The sequence below is a fragment of the Euleptes europaea genome, chromosome 11, assembly GCF_029931775.1.
Source record: "Euleptes europaea isolate rEulEur1 chromosome 11, rEulEur1.hap1, whole genome shotgun sequence".
NCBI classification, from domain to species: domain Eukaryota; kingdom Metazoa; phylum Chordata; class Lepidosauria; order Squamata; family Sphaerodactylidae; genus Euleptes; species Euleptes europaea.
The window spans coordinates 45,637,738-45,656,019 of NC_079322.1; the positions used below are offsets into that span (position 1 = coordinate 45,637,738).

At 42.3% G+C, this 18,282-nt stretch overlaps 1 protein-coding gene across 2 annotated transcripts; it reads right to left on the reverse strand.

The window, feature by feature from the left end:
• Positions 1 to 17,919, reverse strand: TSPAN13 (tetraspanin 13). Of its 2 annotated transcripts, XM_056857347.1 has the most exons (6): positions 17,850 to 17,919; positions 10,911 to 11,078; positions 5,758 to 5,838; positions 3,214 to 3,327; positions 2,732 to 2,839; positions 1 to 126 (listed from the first exon to the last, which is right to left on the reverse strand). In XM_056857347.1, exons 1-6 carry the CDS (start codon positions 17,910 to 17,912, stop codon positions 52 to 54), a joined length of 609 nt encoding a protein of 202 aa, XP_056713325.1. In that variant the 5' UTR covers positions 17,913 to 17,919; the 3' UTR covers positions 1 to 51. The 2 variants fall into 2 exon arrangements, with proteins under 2 accessions (XP_056713325.1, XP_056713324.1); XM_056857346.1 differs by lacking the exon at positions 2,732 to 2,839 and having other exon boundaries at positions 7 to 126.
• Between the last annotated feature and the right edge of the window lie 363 nt (positions 17,920 to 18,282).

Below are 18,282 nucleotides of genomic sequence, written 5' to 3' on the forward strand. Positions count from 1 at the left end.
TTTTTTAAAAACACAGGAAGAGATATTCAGTCCCGCCAGAAAGTTCCCATGTCAAAGAAATGCACTAGGATTTGCACGAGGATCCTTTTGATTCCTATATCTGTAGGTCAGCCAGACTCCCAAGATCTGAAATGGGGAAGGGGGGAAAAGAGAACCATATAGTAAAATGCATACAATAACATTATACCTTTAATAAAACATTTTAATCAATTAAAAGAAAAAGTGATAGAAAATAGAAACAATCCAATTTTGTCAGAAAAAAAGAAAAAAGAAAAACATATAATAATGTGGTAACAATAAATAATAGTAACAATATAGAAAATAAGTGGGGGTAAAATAGTAAATATTGAATGGTGATAGCTATTATAATAAATCTAAGCATAGATTTCTAAAAATAATTTCCAAATAGTAGAAAATAAGTTTATATATGGTTGTAATCTACCCGCTATTCATTTAAATTTTTTAAATGTTTTTCTCTTATACCTTTGCCATGCAATACATCAGTTGATCAGAACAACTTTGAGAAGATACAACACATCTGGCTGATCATGGAGGATAGGTCCATCAATGGTGGCCAGCCATGGTGACTAAAGGGCAGTAAACCTCTAAGTAACAGTAATAGGAGGCAACATCGGGGAAGGCCTTGGCCTCTAATGTGGTTTGCTGGCCCTTCACGGCAACTGGGTGGTTAATGCATACTGAACCACTGGCCTGATCCAGAAGGCTCTTTCTTTCTTTCCTTCATCCCTTCCTTTTGCCATCAAGTCACAGCTGACCTAAGGCAACCCTGTAGGGTTTCCAAAGCAAGAGACATTCGGAGGTAGTTGCCATTGCCTGCTTCCGTGCCACAACCCTGGTATTCCTTGGAGGCAGTGGCGGACTGGCCATTGTGTTAGCTTGCCCAATGGCAAGTGGGCCCCCTTAAACCTTAGATAATATGTTTAAAAAATTAATAAAAATTAAATGATAGCCTTATAGTTGTGGGTGGCCCCCCCTTGTCTCCTGGCAACCAATATTTTTAGACCCAGTCCGCCACTGCTTGGAGGTCTCCCATCCAAATAGTAGCCAAGGTCAGGGCTGAGAGTGTTTGACTGACCCAATGTCACCGAGCAAGCTTCCATGGCACAAGTAAGGATTTGAACCTGGGCTCCCTAGATCCTAGTCCGACACCTTAACCTCTATACCACGCTGGCTCTCAATAAACATGAGTGCTATTTATGTGGGTACATAATGTGGCCTCCAGTCCAATAGCCTTTTTTAAGGCTATCTTGCATACATATACAGCTTGGATTTAGGTCTTTTGCCACATCAATTCTGAGTGTGAAAAGTGAAATTACCTAGAATGCAGAACAGGGTCGCTTCATCAGTGGCCCTTGCAGAAGCACTCATTTTTGTCCCACTTTTCGTGCCTTTCACTGGCAGTTAAAAGCTCTTTAATGCATTACATTTTAAAAGTTGCATGTTGCTTAGCTGCTGCTTTCAATTTGCTTGTTAAGTGCCATCAAGTCACTTCCAAATTATACCGACGCTATGAATTAATGTCCTCTAAAACATCCTATCATTAACAGTCTTGCAAACTCAGGCTGTGACTCCCTGTATGGAGTCAATCCATCTCATGCTGGGTTTTCCTCTTTTCCTGCTGCCTTCTTTTCCTAACTTTATTGTGTTTTCATGATGCCACCAAAGTATGATAGCCTCAGTTTAGTCATTTTGGTTTCTAGGGAGAGTTCAGGCTTGATTTGGACTGAAACTCACTTATGTGTCTTTTTGGCAGTCCATGGTATCCACAAAGCTCTCCTCCAATACTATATTTCAAAGAATCATCTTTCTTCCAGTCAGCTTTCTTCATTGTCCAACTTTCACACCCATACATAGTAATGGGAAATACTGCAGCATGAATTAATTTGATCTTGGTTGCCAGCAACACATTCTTACACTTAATAATCTTTTCAATCTCCTCAATGGCTGCTCTTCCTAGTCTCAATCTCCTTATGATTCCTTGGTTACAGTCTCCCTTTTGATTGATGATGGAGTCATGGAGTAAAAAATCTTCATTAATCTCAATTTCTTCATCATCAAATTTAGAGTTTTATAATTCCTCAGTACTCATTACTTTGTTCAGATGTAATCCGGCTTTGGCAGTTTAACCTTCAGCAGGAGTTGTTTCAATTTCTCTCTATTTTCTGCCAGTTGTTTCAAGTTCTCTCTATTTTCATCTGCATATGTCAAACTGTTAATGTTCCTTCCACCATTTTTCACTCCAACTTCATCTAATCCAATCCAGGAGACACAGTAGCAGCCCTAATAGCCCAGACTAGCCCGATCTCAGAGTTCAGAAGATAAGCAAGGTTGGTACGTGGATGATAGTCCACCAAGGAAGATTTGGGTTGCTAGGTGAAGGAAGGCAACAGCAAACCATCTCTGATCGTGTCTTGCCTTGAAAACCCCATGAGGTAGAAGATCGTAGGGGCAATAAGAGTAGGTTGCAACTTCATGGTACACTTTACCTTTACACAACTGGAAGATAAGTTACCATTTAGTAAACTATCATAGTGTAAATATCACTTGACAAACCAATTGTCTAATGCTGTGCTCAAAGAATTTTACCACTACCTAACTAGAAATCCAGAGAAGTTATTATACTTTTAAGTCTCTTATGGCAGGCATTCTGCACTGAGGACTCTTTTGGGATAAGCAATTTGTTCAACCTTAAATAAATTTTCCCACTTACCTCAGTGAAGCTAAAAAAGAGCCCAATACCTCCTACAAATCTCAGGACCATCCCAGAATACTCTTCTATTATGGGTGCACAAGGTGAGCAGTGTGGCTTAGAACAAGCCTGCAATAAAGCAAAGTTTAACTCATTTTAAATATATGATTTGCTTCCAATATGTTTAAGTAGAGAGACTATAAATCTGATCTTAGCTTTCCATGATTCGTTCTCCATGTACTAGGGGTGCCCCCACTAAATTTAGGTACACTCAAAAAATTCAGTCACAGCTGCATCTATGTCATGTTAGCTGTATGTAATTTGCACAAGACACAAAGTTATGAAAGATGTAAAGACAACTCCATGCATGCAAACAGAGAAATCCAACATGTAAGGTACATTGTAATTTCTTTTTTATTCAAACATATAATTGCAAAGATATCCCAGTTTACTCCCAGTTCTTCTAAACCAGGATTTGGAGAATAAACAAGGCATCTACTTACAGCAGAACAATCTTCGTCTATTTTGACATATCGGAACCCACAACAATTTAGATTCCTCTCAATATCCTGTTTTGCAGTGTTTGTGTTGTTCCACCCAACTTCTAGAAGCTGGCTCTAGGAGACCAAGAAAATTGTTTGATTTAGCAATGTTTCCATTCTTTGTACCATATTTACCCGAAAGAAAAATGATCCTGAATGTAAGATGATCCCCATTTGAAAAGGGTTGTACACAAAGTGTTTTTTTTTATTATTGCACAAAATTGAATTTTATGCGAAGACATCCCCCCCTTTTTTTCTTGACAGCACGTGGAAAAAATTCTAGGCTTCATTTGAGGTGACGATATACACGTCTCAGTATGTTTGTACAGTGACTCGTATGGACATATTTGCAAAGCACAGACTATTTTCTCTGAACTGCCCATGCATAAGAAACAAAAAGATTTCCGGTAGCTTCATGAATGGCAAAACTACTTGATTCCCTTCACTTAGCTTTACAAACCTGTCATCAAGAGTCTTTTTCATAAGGAATATGATCACCTTCTACAAGACCTCTACGTCTTCCTGGTTTTTTTTTTTTACCATTTCTGGCTCTTCTTTTTCAAGTGGAAGGAGCAGAACTTTCCACTTGGGATATTCCATGAATTTATGTAACACCATTGTGAAATCTACACTTTATTTCCAATCCATTTAATGATTCCCAGTATTGCTTTTTTGTTGTTGTTGCTGCTGTGTCTTTCACAGGTTGACATTTTCAGGAGCTTTCTACTGCCAGTGAAGTAAGTTTATATGCAGCAATATAAAAGTGCTGAGAATGTATTAAGCTACTGAGTTCTCAGATCTTTGCATCCAGTCTTTGGGTGGCTTACCATTTACATATTGAGAAACTATGCTCAAAGCGGAAACTAGAAGGAGAGAAATCTAAAATATTCAGGCAAGGAAATGCTAAGTCATTAAACATCTTTAAGACAGAATAAGCTGCAAGATGATTTCGTTCAGGGGTCCCCAATCTTTGTGAGCCTGTGGGAATCTTTGGAATTTTGAAGAGAGGTGGTGAGTGCCTCCCCAAAATGGTACAGCCAAGCACAATACTCCCCTACTCATTTTGCAAAAGAATGGCAAAAGTGGAATCAAAGGTAACAAAGGAAAATCCAGGGAAGCAATAAAGAGAATGGGAAATAAATAGCAGGAACGCCTAAAGGAGAGACTACAAGCTTGGCTGCTCTCCAGTCCCGATGATCCTTCAGTGGCTGCAGCTGCTATTGGAGTATCATTTGGATGACAGCAACCAATAACAAGCCCTGCCTTATAATGGCCCCTCCGACTTTCTAAAAAGCTCAGCAGGTGCCTGGAGAAGTACTGGTAGGCTCCACTGTAGGGTTGCCAGGCCCCTACTGAGGGTAAGGGATCCTCTGTTGCCCCTGGTGTTGATTAGCTGGCCAGTAGGGGACTTACCAGCAGCAAAAGAATGCCTAAGCTTGATGGCTGGCAATGCAGTGATTTCACTTCCAATGCGCACCGAAAGTGATGTCATCATGTTGCTGGAGACAGAGGGATACTCTGGTAACTGGGCAAAAACTATGGTAAAAATGACTGCTACCATAGAATTTTGCCCAAAACTGTCCCCATGTAGCCGTTGATATGATGACATCACTTCCAGTTTGCACTGGAAGTGGTGTTGCTGCTTCACCAGCAACGCCAGTCTAGGCCGCTCTTTGCTCCCAGTGTCCCCCCAACCCCCACTGGTTGACAGGGGGAACCTGGCAACCCTACTCCACAGTTCCTATGGGTGGCAAGTTGTGGAACACTGCTTTAGTCAATGTTGTACATTTGATGCCAACAATATAAGTTTAAGCCTGCTGTTAGACTGTCCATTCAGAAGAGGTGAAAGTAACATTCTTTTCGCTGCTGTCTTTTGAATAGCTACAACTAAACAAGTGTTAGCTCAGTTTGATGCAGCCAGTACTTGAGAAAGCAGCAGAGGTACTTCAGTGCTTTTCAGGGACTGCCAGTAATTTACCCCACTTTGCAAACACTGAGGTCATTTCTGTATGCTAGAAACCAACACACCAGTTTCATAATTACTTGTTTGAAAGCCTGATTCTTAATAATGTTAAGTGGGAATGCTCATTCAATTAAATCAAAGGTAAACAAAGCACTTTTCAAACATAACGTAAGCCAAAAGCTTGAAGGAATTTCTGCTCTGCTTTAACGTGGATGTCAAGAATTAAAAATTAAGCCCAGGTTTCCATGAAATAAGATGAGTCCCCTGCAAAGCTGTCTGGGCCCAAGCTGCTTGCTTAGGGCCCTCCTCTCTCCTTTTTAGCTCGTTCCAGTGAGTTTAATCAGGATTCACCCTAACTTAAAAGAGAAAGAACCCATGAGTCCTGCCCCTTCCTGGCAGTTACACTACCTTTCTGAACAAGAGGGCATGAAGAAGAAACCTCAAAGTACCTCCTGGCCTTGGAGGCTGTCTCCACTCCAGTATTTCCACTAGTGGGTGGGGTATAATAGCTGTTATCATATAAGTGAAAAGACATTTCTTACCTGCTGGTCTTTGTTCAACGTTAGACAGGCACAGGAGACAGAGAACTGTATAACAAACACTAGCAAGAGAATAATCATGTACTGAGTCACTCTGTTAAGGTAATCAACAATGCACTTTCACAAGCAAGATGCATTATCATAAACCCAAAGCTAGCCGTTTCATGGGGAAAATGAGAATTCCTGCCATAAATTCTGATTCAGATTTGGTTCTGATTAGACGTATCAGGACAAGGTGAGGTAGTTATTTTTTATGTCTTTAATGATAGCAGGCGGAAGAAGTTCTCCTGCCTTACTGTTCTTGTCCAGCTCTCATTACACAAAAGTGCCCCCGACAGGCTGTGCCCCATTTCGCTAATAGATAGAAAATGTCATTTGGATGTTCCACCTCACTCCTCCGCTGTCTTGGGCAAGCCTTGGACCCAACATTATTTATTTATAGACAGCTATTTATAAATATTTTTCATAAACAGCTGGTTTAAATGAGGGGAATATATTTGCTCTGGTTTGCTTCTAGAATCTTCTATATATGACACTGTGACTGGCTTTTAGATAGTAACTCCATTTAAAGACAAACTATTTAATAAGGTATACTGTCTAACAGCAAAAGCAAAATTAATTGTGCCTTCGGCTGCTGAAACAATGAAACTTTTTTCACTGACCTTAAATACATTTTTGAACACTATACCCTATTTCATAGTTCACTCCTTACTGGTGATCGGGGGCTATGCAAAATTCCATGCTAGGCAGCAAGATCAAATCTGCCAACTCAAAGCTTTTTCTTTTTTCATGCTTCTACCTTGGTTCAAATCCTCTCCTGCCATAACATGACTATTTAGTTGGACACGGGTTCATCTCCTGGAGTTGTATATGTGAGCTGCTGCTAAACGTTCATGGAGCAGGCTGCCCATCAAATGAAGAAGCTTAGCCTGTTTTCTCATGTTACTGATGTTCACATGAGATTCTTAAGCCTCCATCCCTAGCGTGGGAGCCATCCCAAAGTGTGGGAGCCAGCGTGGGGTAGTGGTTAAGAGTGGTGGACTCTAATCTGGAGAACCAGATTTGAATCCCCAGTCCTCCACATGAGTGGCGGACTCTAATCTGGTGAACCGGGTTGGTTTCCTCACTCCTACACATGAAGCCAGCTGCGTGACCTTGGGCTAGTTACAGCACTTTTAGAGCTCTTGCAGCCCCACCTACTTCACAGGGTGTCTGTTGTGGGGAGGGGAAGGGAAGGTGATTGTAAGCCGGTTTGAGTCTTCCTTAAGTGGTAGAGAAAGTTGGCATATAAAAACCAAGTCTTCTTCTTTTAGCAGTGCTTCTCCTAGCACCCATCAAAACGGAAACAGCTTTCAAAAATAGGAAGCCATTTGTTGCAGTCATCCTTATTTCAGCAGGCAAAGGGCCTTCTTTTTTGCTGAATGGTACTGGTACAATCTCATAGACAACACTCCACACACAATACAGGCTGCAGAAGCAGTACTGTTCTGGGCTGTTTTTTTGCTTCTTGGCTACAGCACGTTTCCACCCTGGGAACCTCTTTAGTGTCCCTGGAGACCCTATTTATGACATTCCCAGTAAAACAGCATCATTTGGAAGTCCTGTCTGAGGCAGTTAGCAAGTCAGGAGACTCATACAAGTTCCAGGTGAGTTCTACACCTCAGAGCATGGAAACCTACCTGCTTTGGAGAGCTCCTATTTCAATACAGGAAAATACCAAGCTCTAAAGGATAGGAGCCATGAGAAACATGATCAAGCACTGCCTTGCCAGACAATATTAATAAACAGCCAGCACCTGGTGTGTAAACATTACCTGCTTTCAGTGACTTAATAAAGTAACCTGAAAAGTAACCTGAGCAGATTTAAGACTGTGGTGGTGAAGGATTAAATCTTCATTTTCACTGTTCCAAAAAGTTCATTGCATCACTTTAACCCTAAATTTTACAACATATTTTAAAGGATTGGTAAATATATGCCTAATGCTTCAATTTGTTGATGGTTCTCAAATGTAAGTTTCAACAGTTTAAAAAAAATAATGGCGCAATAAACCCATTAGCACAGGCAAAGTTTGTTGAATCAAAACTTGTCCATACATTTAGAGCTCCATGAAACCATACATGGGCTTCAGTTCCAAATACTAGAAGACTCAGCAACAGCAAACCACAGTCTAACTCAGGCAGCTTCAACTGTGGGAATGCTTGGAAACTGGGATAGTGATGAACACCACACATGAGGCGGCAATATGGTTGGTAGCTCTGGATTGGGAAATTCATGGAGATTTGGGGAGGGGAAGAAGCTCAGCAGGGCTGTGATGGTACACAGTCCACCCTCTGAAGCTGCCATTTTCTCCAGGAGAACTGAATTCTGGTCTGAAGATCAGCTATAATTTTGGCATAACTCCAGGCCGTACCTGGAGGTTGACTGCTTTACTAGGTTGATACCTGCACACATAGTATTTGAGAGACTTATTCTAACCAGTATTACAACAAGAACCTATTATACCAGATGTTTGAGTAACTGGGTATAGAATTAACAACATATACACATGCCTGGTTGGGTTTGAACTGTTTGTATTTGTATCCATTAATGTATTTCTGTAAATGTGTGAAGGTTTAATGAAGGGTTTTAATTAACCACTGATGAAGGCCCCATAGGCCGAAACGCGTTTGGTATGTGGGTACAGTTATCAACCTCAGGAAATGCCATTGTGCTATTATAATGCTTTTAAATAATTTTAACTTTTATATAGCGCTTCTAATCTCAGAAGCTAAGCAGGGTCGGCCCTGGTTAGTATTTGGATGGGAGACCACCAAGGAATACCAGGGCTGCTGTGCAGGGGAAGGCACTGGCAAACCACCTCTGTTAGTCTCCTGACAGGAAAACCCCAAAAGGGGTTGCCATAAGTCGGCTGTGACTTGAAGGCACTTTACACACACAATAAATTCTAATTTCAGTATTTATACAAAGACTTATATATATTTTCTTTTCACCCAACCTTGGGTACCCAGGTTGGCAAACCTAAACAGCATCACACTTTACAACATTGTTGTTGTAATTATTTGATCACATCACAAGAGCACATTAAATTCTAATGAACTGTCTACTAGTCTGACAAGCTGTATTTACTCTGACAAGTGGCTTTCTCCACTTTTCTGTGGAGAAAAATCAAGCATAGCAGCGCACATGGAAAAAAAAGTAAAGCATAACTAACACCCCCCTCCCCAAACTGAAGTCTATTTTGTTTCTCACAGTAGCACAGCTACTGCCTAACTTTTACTCAGAGCTACTAAAGCTAACAAAAAAACCCCAAAATCTTGAAAGGTTGGCTGGGGTTATTGGGAAGGAGTGGGAGAGGGGAAATCATGTTGAGTTGCCCCAGCAATGGCCCGCATTGTTTTCCACTGACCTGGAAGAACATGTCAGATTACTCCGTTGTATTATTCCTTGAAACCATTTTCTTCCTGGCTTCAGCCAGCTAAAATGTCTACAGCAAAACACCACCCTAAACGGCACATGTATTCGAGTCTGAAGAAGCCAGTTGAGTTTCCCGGCAGTTGATACCAGCCTTGCAGAAAAGTGAAAAAAGAATGGATCGCAACAGCAAAATAGGTCTGAACAAGATTAATCACAATGCGGGAACATTAGATTCCAATGTGTATGTTTGCATTTATTGTATTTTGTTATCCTGGTTTTTAGTGCTTTGGTGCTTGAGAGCCAGTTTGGTGTAGTGGTTAGGAGTGGTAGACTCTAATCTGGAGAGCTGGGTTTCATTCCCCACTCCTCCACATGAAGCCAGTTGGGTGACCTTGGGCTAGTCACAGTTCTTAGAGCTCTCTCAGACTCACCTACTTCACAAGGCGTCTGTTTTGGGGAGAGGAAGGGATGGAGATTGTAAGCCGGTTTGATTCTTCTTAAAAGGTAGAGAAAATTGGCATCTAAAAACCAACTCTTCTTCTCTATGATGCAAATTAACTACACTATGATAATAAATAAATGTTCCATTTCCCAAATTGGAGAACATTTAGTTCACTAGGTATTCACATCATATTTGTTTAACACATTTGTGTCTCTCCTCATCTCCTTGGCCTCAAGGCAGCTAACACAGCAACAAGTTGCAACCCCTCACAGGTTAAAAGCACAGCCACATCTGCTTAAATAGTTTAAACACTTGGTAAATTAAATCATTCTATGTGTCTTCATAAATGCAGCAAGGGAAGGCACCCTCTGCACCCACTCTGCTAAGCCATTCTCTGGACTTACCACACAGAAAGCCCATGACCTTACTGTTGCCATATGGTCAGTTATAAGAGAGGGCATCTGCTGGCCTAACGCTGCAACGCCTAATTTATATGGATTTACGCTAAATAATTCTGCACTGGATTGCACTGTTAATTAGCTACTTTAAGAAGAAGAAGAGTTGGTTTTTATATGCCAACTTTCTCTGCCACTTAAGAAAGACTCAAACCGGCTTACAATCATCTTCCCTTCCCCTCCCCACAACAGACAACCTGTGAGGTAGGTGGGGCTGAGAGCACTCTAAGAGAGCTGTGACTAGTCCAAAGTCACCCAGCTGGCTTCATGTGGAGGGGTGGGGAAACAAATCCAGTTCACCAGATTAGCCTCTGCCGCTCAGGTGGAAGAATCGGGAATCACACCCCGTTATCCTGATCCACCGCTCCAAAATAAAATATCTCTCACATATGGAGCCTTTAAAAAAAACAAGCTGGACTAAGAACGTCATAAAACTAGAACAGGTTTAAAAATTCAACATTAATACCAGTTAGCAGAATATACAGACTACTTCTAAAAAGCTAAAAAACACTCCCCTGGAAAGGAAGGAGCCTGCACTCCATATCCATAATTTGTTACAATTTCAAGGGAACCAGTTATACCGCTGCAGTCTTGTGACTATGACAGACGGAAAAATGTTTGCTGTACCAAACAATGGCATAACTGGGTCAAGGGCCAGCTAGTTAATGTGTTCCTTGTACTTTAGATGAGCTCACTGGAACAAGCTTTGCTCCTATCAACGAAGCTGCAATGGAACAGAAACAGCATCTGAGACAGGTGAAGGGGAACAGATAAGAGGATTTAAAGCAGCCCCAACATAAGGGCAGGGTGTTTGTGGGTGACAAAGTTCCCAAGTGAAAGGATACAAAGAACAGCAACACCTGATGGTGCTTGACCGCGCCAATCAATCCCACCAGAGCAATCAGGAACAGAAATATCCCCACTGCAATTGCTACTCCAACTACCCGGAAGCTGGATATGAGGCCGAAACCTATGCCCCATGCCGCAATCCCAATCAGCAACAAGCTGACTAGCTAGAAGAAAAGCAAAAGAGAAAGTTATTATTAGCAAAACCAGAATGATTTTTTAAATGCAGGTCTATGCTTATGATGACTTCCTAGAACTCAATGAAATTTACCATCCAAATACGCATAGGGTTACAGGGTTGTTTTTTTGGGGGGGGGGGAATCTTGGATGAAAATATATCATACTTCTATAATCTCTAAATAAATAAATAAAATTAAAAAGTGGAATCTCGGATCTAATTTTGTTTTTTTCTCATTTTATATGGGTTTGCGGTGCAAATTTCTACCCCAAGTAAATAGGTATTCACCTGACTGTTGGGGCAATTGAAAACTGCAACAGTAAATAGCTAACTGAAAAGGGGTTAGTTCTTTTTCAGGCCACTTTGGCTACAAATAACTCAGTAACTATCTGCACGTGCACTGTAGTTTTGTGGGCCAGCAAATTATTTGCAAGGCTGACATGTCACCCTCTGTATAGTAGCCTAGACGCATGAAGAATGTGGATTTATTTAAGTAAAAAGTAACTAGCAAGTCAAGATTAGCAGTTTTGGCACTTGTAAGGAACTGAAAATTGGGTGTTTGCAATTCACAGCAGTAAATCTGTGCAGGGAACGTCAATGGCCCAAATAGCCTCTCACACAGCAGAAGCATATTGCTGCTGATATTCCAACATACTGTCATTAGCAATTTTTAAAAATATTGCTGATGATGGGACAGAGAGACTCAACCCATCAAGGAAGAGATCCCATTTATAAGGAGTGCTTGTCAAACACTGTTGATGTGAAGGCAGCCTTTACTCTCAACATGCACCTATGCCATATGAATTTGATCTTCAATACAAGAATGAAAACACTGACTAAGTCTTTGCTTTCCAAGATGGTTTTTGAACTGGGCAGATATGACTCAGCTAGATGCTAGGAAATCACGTTTTAAGTTCAGGAAAGGCAGGACTTTCCTGCATTTGTCTAAAAGCAAGGACAGATTCCCAGGCATAATAAGTCACCTACATCTGTACTACAAAATGGAAGGGGAAAAATCAGGCCCGTCAACAGTGACATGAGAAACAAAAAAAGGGGGGGAACCCTTAGTTTGTGGAAGCTCTTTGGTCTGAAAGGCATCTAGTTACTGCACTGAACTGTGCTGCAATCTAAGATATCTACAGTAACTATCAGTATAATCCGCTTGGGTAGATTTTTTTGTTCTTAAAAAATTATCAAAAGCAGAAACATTTCCCTAATGTCCTGAACTCATACTTAAATAGGCCCAGGGTACAGCTAGAAGATACATGAGGCAGCAACCTTACTGAAATGAAGCAGGCCTGGGACTGGCTAATACCTGGACGGGAAGCCTCCAAGGAACCCTACGTATGCTACCTTGAATTTCCATGATGAAAGAAAGGTGCAATGTAGAATTAATAAACAGTGCTTCTATTCCTCAAAGATATACCACCACTGTGAGCTCACTTTCAAAGCATATGGCAACATTCAAAGCATGCAGAATCTATAATCCCTTTTTCCAATTTTCATTAAACAAGCTGTCTGGGAGGTGCTTTTCAGCCCTCAACACCACTGCAACGAGAGACTGCCATAGCCACTGCAGAAATGACCTCAGCAAAAAGGGAAAGTGCTGATATCATGATGTTAGGTAGCTGGGGAGATAAAAAGCTCCCAGCTGAGCCTGTCAGGGGCAGCTGGGATTTAGTGACAGAGCAGACCAATTTGCCCAAACTCAGAAATAACGAGCCAGGGCAGACTAAACATGAATGAAAGGGAACCCAAACCCCTAAGAGACTATCATGACCTACCGGGCAATAGGCAGTGAGGATAGCTTGGATCGGCTCCTTCACACTGGAGCTTCTCCTTCTGTGCAGGGACTCCAGAGTGAGGCAACATGGGATATCACCTCAAGGAAAATTCTCTGCTCAAAGGCGAAGAAGTCTTCGGTCACCAGCGATAAGGTAAACATCCTTATCCTTGCAGATAGGGGCTTGGGTGGCCAAAGAGCTGTTTGGCCATCATCTTAAACTGTGTCCTCTGAAGCTACTCTGAAGTGAGACCACCAGAATCCACAACAAATTTCAGTGTATGGAAACTGGTAAGGCCTCTGGTATAAACCACAACTCCAACAAGATTCCTAGATGTGGGGGAACTGCCAATGAATTAACTGGTTAAATATCATCAACTGGCCATCTGCTATCCTACATGGTCAAATAAAGGATAGAATACCCTTGTGTGAGCAATCTACTTTTCTAACTGCATTATGGTATCATCTAATAGAAAGGCAGGTGTGAGGGCTTCTTGCCTCTCAGTCTGACAGCAGTCAAGGTATTATTCGCACACTTAGACCTGGATCTCACATCCAGAAGAATGAGAGGGGAATGAGGTGGCAAAATTACCTGCACCTTCTCAGACTGTGGGTGGTGGATTCTAGGTTTGACTATTCTTTAGTAAAGGGAAAAAAACTCACACAACAGGATGAAAGGTACTAGCACACCTTGGCTTCTTGTACTAGCTTTTTAGCTGCCATGAGTGCTCACCATAGTGGAATATACTGAAATGTTAGCCTCCATCTGCAGTATAAAGCCATCTTACCACCTCACCTTCCTTCATAAATTACTAGACACCACTGCAGTGTAACTATATTGCCTTCTAAAACCTTTTGTGTGATCATTGTTACACTAAGTCATTTTTTAAATTTCTTTGCAAACAAAATTAGCAAATGTTTGGCCTGTCTAGTTCCAAAACAGAAGCCAATAACTACTATTCAGTCATTTAAATATTATTCACATACTTAACGTAACTTTGGGTTTTGTAATCATTAGCATATCTTGTACTTCTAAGTCCTTGACTAGCCAAAGTGACTAAGTATTTTAACTAGTTTAATGACCAATACCACACATGCTTAAAGCTGCCCTATTAGGTGTTTCAAAGCTCTTAACTGCTTCCCAGCGGTACTTATCATTGAAGGCTGCCACATGTGTGAGCAGTCTATGGCCACATTTGTCATAACGCAATCAGAGCAAACACTTCACACACAAACAGAGGCAAAAAGATTAAGGCTACAGTTTTAAGCATAATTAATAGGATTTATTAAGAAAAATTTTTTTAACAAGTAAACAAGTAAACATGTTTAAAATACCAAGACCACGGTTACACAGCCCGGATAACCTACAAGAACCAATGTTTAGAATTGGTTTGTAGAGTTAATTTCCCCCATTTGTGTCTGGATTGAAATGAAACTAATTAAACATCAACTATACTTTTAATGATCCATTGTTCCTTAACATTTCCAGCTGCTAAAGAATAGTATGAAATGTATTCATTCGATTAAGGATTTTATTTAGTAACCCAACAAAAGGAGTATAAGATTAATACGCCTCTAGAAAAATATATGTAGTATGTTAAAGAGAACATAGTTTAGATTAATATGTATACTAGTTTCATAAAATATAACTATAATAAGTAATAGATAGAAATTTAATGATCTTATGGTGTCATAGTGTCATATTCAAGAAACACAAATAGAACTTGTATCAATCATTACAGCTATTTAGTTAACAAAATAACTGCTTGGCAGATGGTAGGAATACTAAAATTTAGTCCGATACCCAGACCAGAGTAAGACTTAATGTTGGATGGATGGTAGAGTAGTACAATATGTTGTAGTGTAGATGTTGTATCTTGTATTCTGTGATTTGTATCGTGTGTGTATTGTGCTTGTATTGTTGTTGAATGTTTGAAAAATATTCTAATGGGGGAAAAGATTAATAAGTTTATGCAGTTGCATATGGAAAATACCTTTACTGCAGCACACTTCAAGTTCTGCAGTGTGCTACCCTCTAAAAATGTGAGTAAGTCAGGTTGCTTGTTGTAGAAAGATACAAAGGCACCAGCCAAAGTTATGTTTTAGCCACTGGCTCTATCCATTATTGATGTCCAGTGTTCTACCTGCCTGTGCACAGCGGCAGCCTGCACGATTATGTTACAGCATTGCATAAGCTCACTGGGAGAATAAGGTGAACTATGGAGAGCCCCACTTTTTGCTGAACTATCGGTGTACCATAAGGACTCTCCCTCCCACCGTTAAGCTAACATAGGCTGGAAACTCAAGAACCCAAGCCAAAAAGACGTTTGGAGCAGCCATTTTTTAAGGTAACAATGAAGCAGTGCATGATCCAAAAACTGCACTCTGAAATTACTTGCAGGAGAGGCAACTTTTGTGTCCTGCACAAACAGGTCTGCAGGTTGTCTCAGGCCTAAGATTCTACTTGTGATTGTTTGGTGACTGAACTGTCACTCCTTAGCGGAAGGAGATAAAAATGAAATAAGTAAAACAAAATAGTCCCTAGAATTTTAATCAATGCCAAATTTTAACTGCCAAGGCCTTCAATAAGAACCTCTAAATTCCTATAGGGCGGTTCAGTTCTCAGCACTATTCAGACCCCTTGGTTACTAGCCTATTTGATCTAATTCACAGTGACTACTGTTTCCTTACCAAGAACACAAGGACATATGATCAAACTGACCTGTGTAACATATATCTTGCATGATTAAATGCTCTAAAGATGAGAACTTCAGGAATAAACACATTTCCCGCTGCAACTATCACACAAAAGCACCGCTAAAATCATATACATGTGTGCAAACACATATCATCTTCAATGCATCACAACATATAAGAAACATCACAGAATGACATGATCGGGTTTTCCTTTTGAACAGCATAACCAAGTTAAGCTTGACTACTTTGGGCATCTGTTAGTAACTGAAGTTATAGTGTTGCATAAATGCAAATAGTGGTTTGTTTTTTAAGACCATCATCATACAGGAAGTCACCGTTAGATATGTCCCAAGTAAATGCAAGGATAGTCTGTGAAACAGGAGAAAGCTATGACCCAGGGGACTGCATGAATGGGATCTGAAAAGCATTTTGGACCAAAAAGATATCCCTACAAATCTAGGGCAGAGCTTGGAATAGACAACCAGGCCTCACTTAGGAGGTGTGGCTCAGTAGCAGAGTATCTACTTTGCATATAGAAAGTCCCAGGTTCAAGCATCTCCAGTCAAAAGAATCAGGTGATGCAAAAGACCTCACATCCTGAGACCCTGGAGAGCTACTGCTATTGACCTCAATGTGAAATTTTCTCACCTTTCAAGCAATTATTTAAAAATAAAAATTGCCATAGACAATTTACAAGCTTTCTTACTTATACTTTAGTTATTTGTTATTGTTCACAAACTTTGTCCAGTATGCAGTCTCAGGGTGAAATATAGGTACTTTGAACAGATTGTGGAGCTTACACCTGAACAGCAAAAACAAACAAGCACAATGTTTTGACTGCATAAGAGCAGAGGAGCTTCCAGAACAATTCTGTTTATGGGGGAGGGATGCACCATGTTATCTTTTCCAATGATTACTCTTCACCTGGGGCAAAGGTAAAAGATAAAACAAAACTGAACTAGCTAGTCCTTGTGAGTTTTCAAAATTAAGAAACCCTACCATGATTTGAGGATAGGGCATTTTGGAGGACATTAATTTATAGGGTCCCGGTAAGCTGGAAACCCCTTGAGGGCACTGAACACCCCCCCATCACGATTTGATATGACAAAGCAGCCCTATAACGATCGGACTTCTAATCATGAAAGATAAACGAGCTAAGGAAGCTTTTTTTCAGGTTAATATTTTCAACGTGGATGCCTGGTTAAGTTTCCTTTGGGAATAAAGGGCTGGTGCCTACATGAGACAGAGATCATTTATGCACGGTCGCTTTACCCTCCTTTATTCAAATTTTTCAGTATGCACGTTGCCTCGTTCCTTGGAAGCTCAACACTGTTCCCAGGCAAAACGAACCTGGCTTTTCCCATTCCTCTTCTAAGGCCATTTCTGCATGGGAGGCTTTGGCCTGGATCTGCCCCTCTCTAGATGCACATTTCCCCCATCCGAATTCTCAAAACTCTGCAAGGAGGCTTATTGTTGAGTTCTGAGAATTTAGATGGGGGAAACGTGCATCGAGAGAGGGGCAAACGCAAGGCAAAAACCTCCCATGCGTTTATTCCCACCGTCCACCCGGGAAGCCTTCCCCATCGTGACGCCTCCCAGGAAAGCCAGCCTGCCTCCCTACCTGCCGCGTGGCCGGTCAAGGCACAACCAGCCATGTTGGGAAGGAAGAAAGGGTGGCCCGCGCAAATCCAATGCTGCAAAACTGTATGCATGGAAGATCCAATGCAAAACCTTCCATGAATAAATGGCCCCTGGAAGGTTTTGCATTGGATTTGTCACTCTCTAGGTGCACATTTTCCCCATCAGAATTCTCCAAACTCTGCACGGCGGCTTATGGTTGAGTTTTGAGAATAGGGATGGGGGGGAAAGCGCATCTAAAGAGCGGCAACTCCAAGGCAAACCCTCCCCTGAATAAATGGATGAATAATAAATGGAGGAATAAATAAATGAATACATTCGCCGAGGCGCTCCGAGCGCGCCTGGCTCGCCCCCCCCCCCGTCCCTTCGAGCAGGCTCTCGGCCCCTTCCCCGCTCCGCCAAGCCTCCCTCTCCCGGCCTGGCCCTCCGCGGCAGGTGACCCGGCTCAGCCCCTTCCCCCGGCTCCTCGCCCGGCAGGTGGAGGGGCATGACGCAGCCCGCCCGGCCCCATCGCCGGTCCGCGAGACCCGCCCGGGAAGAGCGCCGGACACGCCTCGAGGGGACCGCCCAGGCCTCGGCTCCCCCCAGGCTTTGCAAAAGGGGAGGGGGCCACGGCGTCGAGCCAGGCCGCCGGCCGCTCACCGTGTACAGCAGGTTGAGGGCGCACAGGCAGTTCTTGGAGCAGGAGAAGCCGCCGCACACCATCGCGCTCCCCGCGGCGCCTCCGGCACGGAGCGAGCAGGTGGAGAGGGGCGCGGCGCACACACCAGCGCGCGCTCGCCCCGGCGCGCGGGCTGGGGGGGGGGGGTCTCCCAGGGCCCCGCCCCGCCCCAGCCGCGCCCGCTCATTGGCTGCTCCGGGGAGACAAAGGTAGAAAGATGCAAATGAGGCCAGCCTGGCCAGGGGTGCTGGAGAGGCGGCTGGCTGCACGGCTGGACTCTGCCGTGGGGAGGGGAAGGCGAGCCGCGGGCACGGCCCTGAGCCGGCCTGGCGGTCAGCTCTAGCCCCGTCATAATTTCATGAACAAATTCCGTGAGGTGCTTAGTCCAGGAAATCAGAATATTGTCGAAGGCTT